General features: G+C 39.7%; 1 protein-coding gene across 1 annotated transcript in view; it reads right to left on the bottom strand.

Moving 5' to 3' along the window:
- Positions 1-1002: 1002 nt before the first annotated feature.
- The window catches only part of LOC106899814 (glucose 1,6-bisphosphate synthase-like), a gene marked incomplete at its 3' end in the record, with an annotated part of 29713 nt that continues 24179 nt past the window's right edge, over positions 1003-6536 (bottom strand). Inside the window, exons 4-6 of the mRNA XM_014961735.1 lie at positions 3193-3269; positions 1861-1945; positions 1003-1086 (exon numbers count right to left, since the gene is read on the bottom strand). Of these exons, the coding sequence (XP_014817221.1) occupies positions 1003-1086; positions 1861-1945; positions 3193-3269 (246 nt within the window). The remainder of the gene's footprint in view (positions 1087-1860; positions 1946-3192; positions 3270-6536) is intronic.

Here is a 6536-nt window from a genome sequence, read left to right as displayed (position 1 = left end):
AAAGCTTGCAGGATAGAAAATGAAAACTATGCATTTGGCAAGTTTGGTTAAAATCATCCAAAACCTTCAGAAGCTGCCGAATTCACAGGGAAAACAGTCAAAGATAAAACAATTCTTGTGGAAGACAAGACAGACAAAACAATATCCTAGTAAAAATAAAATGGTTTGTATCAAAAGACACAAAAATAATAGCTTCTTGATCAATGAAACACCTGAAAAACTGATGCGGCTTATTTTCTTACTCATTAAGCAAAATTAAAGGCTGGAGAAGCACTTGTCCTCTGTGGAACAAGCTGGAAAGTGCAGTAAAATCACCTCTAAGAGGTGAGATTTTTTTTACTCTGCAGAGTAAGACTGGTTTTCATATCATTGCTATTACTCACTGACCTCTTACTAAGCTTCTACAATGCTAAATTTAATTAAAGTTTAGAATTTAGTTCAGATTCTTATAAAGTTTAGAAAGGAAATCCTGTGCTACAATACTACATAAGTAGCATTTGCTATTATGGAGGGTTATAGAGTCCCAAGCTTTCAAAATTAACCCACTCACCTCTCTCTCAATGCCCAAAAAAACAACCTTATGGGGAGCAACTCACTACCAAAAAATGTTATTCATTAACTCTTAAAACCGTCACCCATCTTCAGCAGAGTTACCTGCTGCGTGGATTAATGCACCTAAATTCTAGGTTAGTTTTAAACTCATTTTTAAGTCTAAGAAGTGAACACATAGATTGGTCAAGCATCTCTTCAGCTGCTGATCAGACTCTCTGGAACGTCACAACAGAACTTGTGCTCAAGACACAAAAGCAGTGGGGTCTTAAGCTCTAGTCACAAAACAAACTGTGTGTAGTTCAGGTTATAGAAGGATGAATTACTTGAAATAATTTCTCCTTCTACTGTACACGTGTTCCAGAAGCAGCCAAATGCCTAAGGCATTTCCAGTAGGTAATACTGGAAAGCAACTGGCTGTGACAGGCTAGGAACTTCAAGTTCAAGCCTTACCTTGTACCCATTGTCCTCCTTTCGGTTGTGGGACGCTGTGATCATCACACCAGCCACAGCTTTGAGCTGCTGAACAGCATAGGGCTACAAAGGAAACCCAGAAAAGTCAATTTACACAAGAGTTCTACAGCTGATACAGGTAAGATTATATTATTAGGACAGTTATGCAATAGGATGCTACAGGAGAACTGGTTCAAAGTTTTACCAGTTTATTTGAAAAATTGTTTATGTGAACACTCATCATTCCGTTTCCTGTAACAGAGAGAAAGCTTCTATTCTCTTGCCTTGGAACGTTATTCTATTTACCAATGACATAAACACAATTGTTAACTGGCCAACTAAAGAAAGTCCACACTCAGATTACACTAGTATTTGAGAAAGACAAAACAGGTTGAAACAGAATGAAGGAATTCCCCAAAAGGCTTGTTGAAAAAACAAGTTATGGGTATTTCCAAGCTAAAGAACATCCAGTCCTTTTGGTCCTCGCCTCGAAAGAAGATCCACACTATACACAGCACACTAAAAAAGCTTGCAGGATAGAAAATGAGGATTTAAAGCCCTGCAAGAAAAGGTTTCTGTGACTAAACAGAAAGCTCTGGGGGGTTTTGAGATTAAAAGTAGACACAATCCTTCATTTCTTTCCCTCTAATGTCTTATGTCCACAAACTATCTGCATCCAGAAAAATTCAGCAACATTTTTGTTACAACCTCTTGGAAGAGCCAAATGTACCCAGCAATCTCTATTTTTCTGTTTAAATAACAGAATTTGATAAAAAATTGCTAGTTCTGATTTTTAGTAATCTTTCAAATACTCCGTTACCTGGATGGTTCAACGATATAAAGGAGAAGGTGACTCACCACAAACGGCGTAGGGACATATGTGGAAAAGAAGTAGACAGGGACATCTTTAGCCAGCAGGACTGCTGCAGTGAGCTTTGCCAGTCTACCAAGGTGAAAAAAGAAAAGATCCAGTCAACCCAACTCCCCACGACAGCCCAACAACCAGATGGCATTACTGTAACCTTCATTTCACTTGTTTCTTAAATCCCTTTTTCTTTCCTTACACTAGAAGTAGTACAGTTTACACAGTCAATTAATACAGTTTCCAAGTTATAGAACCCAAGACAGAGCTTTTATTTCTGACTTGAAAAGCATAAGGCAATTCAGTCAACCACATAAATAAACAATATCAAAATCAAAGGCACAGAACTGACTGGTGTGAAACTTGTCCTTCATTCAAGGACAGAACCAACCTCCCAGAAAGTTTGAAGTGCCAGATGTCTGCAACAGCAGGTCTGGGAAAGGATTCAGTATCCCAGACAGCAAAACTTGTTTGCCAGCCTTGTTCAGCAGCTTCAGACAACATCCATGGGGCAGATCTATCCCTAAAATGCACTTTACACCAGCACGCTCTTAGTCCAGAAAGTTTAGAAACAGTAACGGCAGCTGAGTTTTTAAACCTTGCCTTTCTTCCAAATTTTTCCTTTCAAGCAGCAGGGAAACACATTCTCTTTCAGGTAACTTTGATATGAAACTCTTCTTTTCAAGAATACACAGCTCAGCGCTTAATGGGAAGTATCAGAGCCAAAACAGATGAGAGATTAAATAGTGTAAATTCGCTTTGCTCGCTTATTTTTACAGATAAGCATTAATAGTTGCTTCCTTATCTCCCATGAGATAAACTGTAGTTTCAGTTACTCAGAATTTCACTATAGCACTTATCAAACATAACGTGAAACCACTGAAGAGTTTGAGAGCTCAGCTTGTAGCCGGAGCTACTGAAATTTTGCTTGTGTATCACAATGGTTTACATCAATTTAATTAGGGGATAGAGTCGGAAGGTTTGTCACCTCCCTCGGCACTGGAGCTGATGGAAAGAAAAGGGTGCTCCTGCTAATAGTGCTGGATAAACACACTGATCCAATTAAAACCCCTCTTTTGGGGAGGTTCAATTTGATTTTAGCACTCCTGGAACTGGGTGTCATCCCGAGGGGACAAAAGAAAACCCCGTAGCTGAGAAACAATTTGCTCCTTTGTTTATAGAAGGATGAATTACTTGAAATAATTTCTCCTTCTACTGTACACGTGTTCCAGAAGCAGCCAAATGCCTAAGGCATTTCCAGTAGGTAATACTGGAAAGCAACTGGCTGTGACAGGCTAGGAACTTCAAGTTCAAGCCTTACCTTGTACCCATTGTCCTCCTTTCGGTTGTGGGACGCTGTGATCATCACACCAGCCACAGCTTTGAGCTGCTGAACAGCATAGGGCTACAAAGGAAACCCAGAAAAGTCAATTTACACAAGAGTTCTACAGCTGATACAGGTAAGATTATATTATTAGGACAGTTATGCAATAGGATGCTACAGGAGAACTGGTTCAAAGTTTCACCAGTTTATTTGAAAAATTGTTTATGTGAACACTCATCATTCCGTTTCCTGTAACAGAGAGAAAGCTTCTATTCTCTTGCCTTGGAACGTTATTCTATTTACCAATGACATAAACACAATTGTTAACTGGCCAACTAAAGAAAGTCCACACTCAGATTACACTAGTATTTGAGAAAGACAAAACAGGTTGAAACAGAATGAAGGAATTCCCCAAAAGGCTTGTTGAAAAAACAAGTTACGGGTATTTCCAAGCTAAAGAACATCCAGTCCTTTTGGTCCTCCCCTCGAAAGAAGATCCACAGCCTACACAGCACACTAGAAAAGCTTGCAGGATAGAAAATGAAGATTTAAAGCCCTGCAAGAAAAGGTTTCTGTGACTAAACAGAAAGCTCTGGGAGGTTTTGAGATGAAAAGTAGAGGCAATTCTTCATTTCTTTCACTCTGATGTCTTATGTCCACAAACTATCTGCATCCAGAAAAATTCAGCCACATTTTTGTTACAACCTCTTCAAATGTACCCAGCAACCTCTATTTTTCTGCTTAAATAACAGAATTTGATAAAAATTTGCTAGTTCTGATTTTTAGTAATCTTTCAAATACTCCGTTACCTGGATTTATCAACAAGATAAAGGAGAAGGTGACTCACCACAAACGGCGTAGGGACATATGTGGAAAAGAAGTAGACAGGGACATCTTTAGCCAGCAGGACTGCTGCAGTGAGCTTTGCCAGTCTACCAAGGTGAAAAAAGAAAAGATCCAGTCAACCCAACTCCCCACGACAGCCCAACAACCAGATGGCATTACTGTAACCTTCATTTCACTTGTTCCTTAAATCCCTTTTTCTTTCCTTACACTAAAAGTAGTACAGTTTACACAGTCAATTAATACAGTTTCCAAGTTATAGAACCCAAGACAGAGCTTTTATTTCTGACTTGAAAAGCATAAGGCAATTCAGTCAACCACATAAATAAACAATATCAAAATCAAAGGCACAGAACTGACTGGTGTGAAACTTGTCCTTCATTCAAGGACAGAACCAACCTCCCAGAAAGTTTGAAGTGCCAGATGTCTGCAACAGCAGGTCTGGGAAAGGATTCAGTATCCCAGACAGCAAAACTTGTTTGCCAGCCTTGTTCAGCAGCTTCAGACAACATCCATGGGGCAGATCTATCCCTAAAATGCACTTTACACCAGCACGCTCTTAGTCCAGAAAGTTTAGAAACAGTAACGGCAGCTGAGTTTTTAAACCTTGCCTTTCTTCCAAATTTTTCCTTTCAAGCAGCAGGGAAACACATTCTCTTTCAGGTAACTTTGATATGAAACTCTTCTTTTCAAGAATACACAGCTCAGCGCTTAATGGGAAGTATCAGAGCCAAAACAGATGAGAGATTAAATAGTGTAAATTCGCTTTGCTCGCTTATTTTTACAGATAAGCATTAATAGTTGCTTCCTTATCTCCCATGAGATAAACTGTAGTTTCAGTTACTCAGAATTTCACTATAGCACTTATCAAACATAACGTGAAACCACTGAAGAGTTTGAGAGCTCAGCTTGTAGCCGGAGCTACTGAAATTTTGCTTGTGTATCACAATGGTTTACATCAATTTAATTAGGGGATAGAGTCGGAAGGTTTGTCACCTCCCTCGGCACTGGAGCTGATGGAAAGAAAAGGGTGCTCCTGCTAATAGTGCTGGATAAACACACTGATCCAATTAAAACCCCTCTTTTGGGGAGGTTCAATTTGATTTTAGCACTCCTGGAACTGGGTGTCATCCCGAGGGGACAAAAGAAAACCCCGTAGCTGAGAAACAATTTGCTCCTTTGACACGTGAAACACGATGACTGAGCTGCCACCAACTCTGAATTCCCAGCTTTGTGTGGCTGGAAAGGAATGTTTTTCTGACACTTGCACATTTTTAAGCTGTGAATAACCCCATTTAGGTAATAGCTTTGCAAACACAGTGTAACAGATGAGTTTAAAACCCTTATGCCAAAGCCTGGTGGTCACACGTATCTGAGAAAGGACAGGAAAGCCTGGAGAGGGAGATTTTGGGGGAACAGAGAAAGTAGATTCTGTGCTCTGCTATAAAAGAACTTTCATAGCCCTAGAATATTAAATTATTGACAAAAATAAATAAAAATAAAATGACTATGTTAGAACAATTAACTACACTAATTAACTACTACTTAACTAAATAAATTAATACTGGGTTGGCATTTTTTGTACAGCACACCATTACAACACGTGTTTTGCTCCCCAAATGACAAGGAATTAAGATTCCTTATGAAATTCAGAAAGTAGTTCTTTCAGAGATTCCCTCTCCCCTTTCTGCAAAGAGCATAGTTTGGCATCACTGGAAGTTTGCATTTTAAGCATTCCAGGTAAAATATTCCCAATGTGGAAATACTAGAATAAGGTACCAAAATATTGGGTTACAGTAGGCTGCAGGTAGAATTCTTCTCCCCCAAGCAAGCTTAAATCAGATGTGTAATATAAAAGAACAGTGTTAAGAATATTGTATTAACATTTGGTGATTTCAAGCTAGATGTTAATATTCCAAATTTACCTTCACATTCAAATTTTTCTCTGGGCATATCAACTTCTTAATGCCTGCCTAACGTTCTTGTGCATTTAGACAGTAAATTCTTTGGTGAAATGACTGGTCTTACATTCCACATTTGCAAAGAACTGGTATTATAAAGGATTTATCAAGTCCATGCCTCTCTCTTCATTACTCTTTAAGTCAACTAAGTGGTGTAACCCAGGGCTTGGTATTGGGGGCAGTTCTCTCAACGGTTGGACAAGATGATCTTTGAGGTCCCTTCCAACCTAGAAGATTCTGTGATTCTTTAACATCTTTATCAATTATCTGGATGAGGGGATTGAGTGCACCCTCAGTTCACAGATGACACCAAGTTGGGTGGGAGTGTCGACCTGCTTGAGGGTAGAAAGGCTTTGCAGAGGGATCTGGACAGAGTGGATGGATGGGCCGAGGCCAATGGGATGAGGTTCAACAAGGCCAAGTGCCAGGTCCTGCCCTTGAGTCACACCAACCCCATGGACATTACAGGCTTGGGGCAGAGTGGCTGGAGCTGCCTGGCAGAAAAGGACCTGGGGGTGTTGGTCAACTGTTGGCCGAACATAAG

Source organism: Calidris pugnax, unplaced genomic scaffold, assembly GCF_001431845.1.
Source record: "Calidris pugnax isolate Ruff unplaced genomic scaffold, ASM143184v1 scaffold506, whole genome shotgun sequence".
In the NCBI taxonomy this organism is placed as follows: Eukaryota; Metazoa; Chordata; class Aves; order Charadriiformes; family Scolopacidae; genus Calidris; species Calidris pugnax.
The sequence above is the reverse complement of the archived record's forward strand: the minus strand, read 5'-3'. Positions and strand labels throughout refer to the sequence as shown.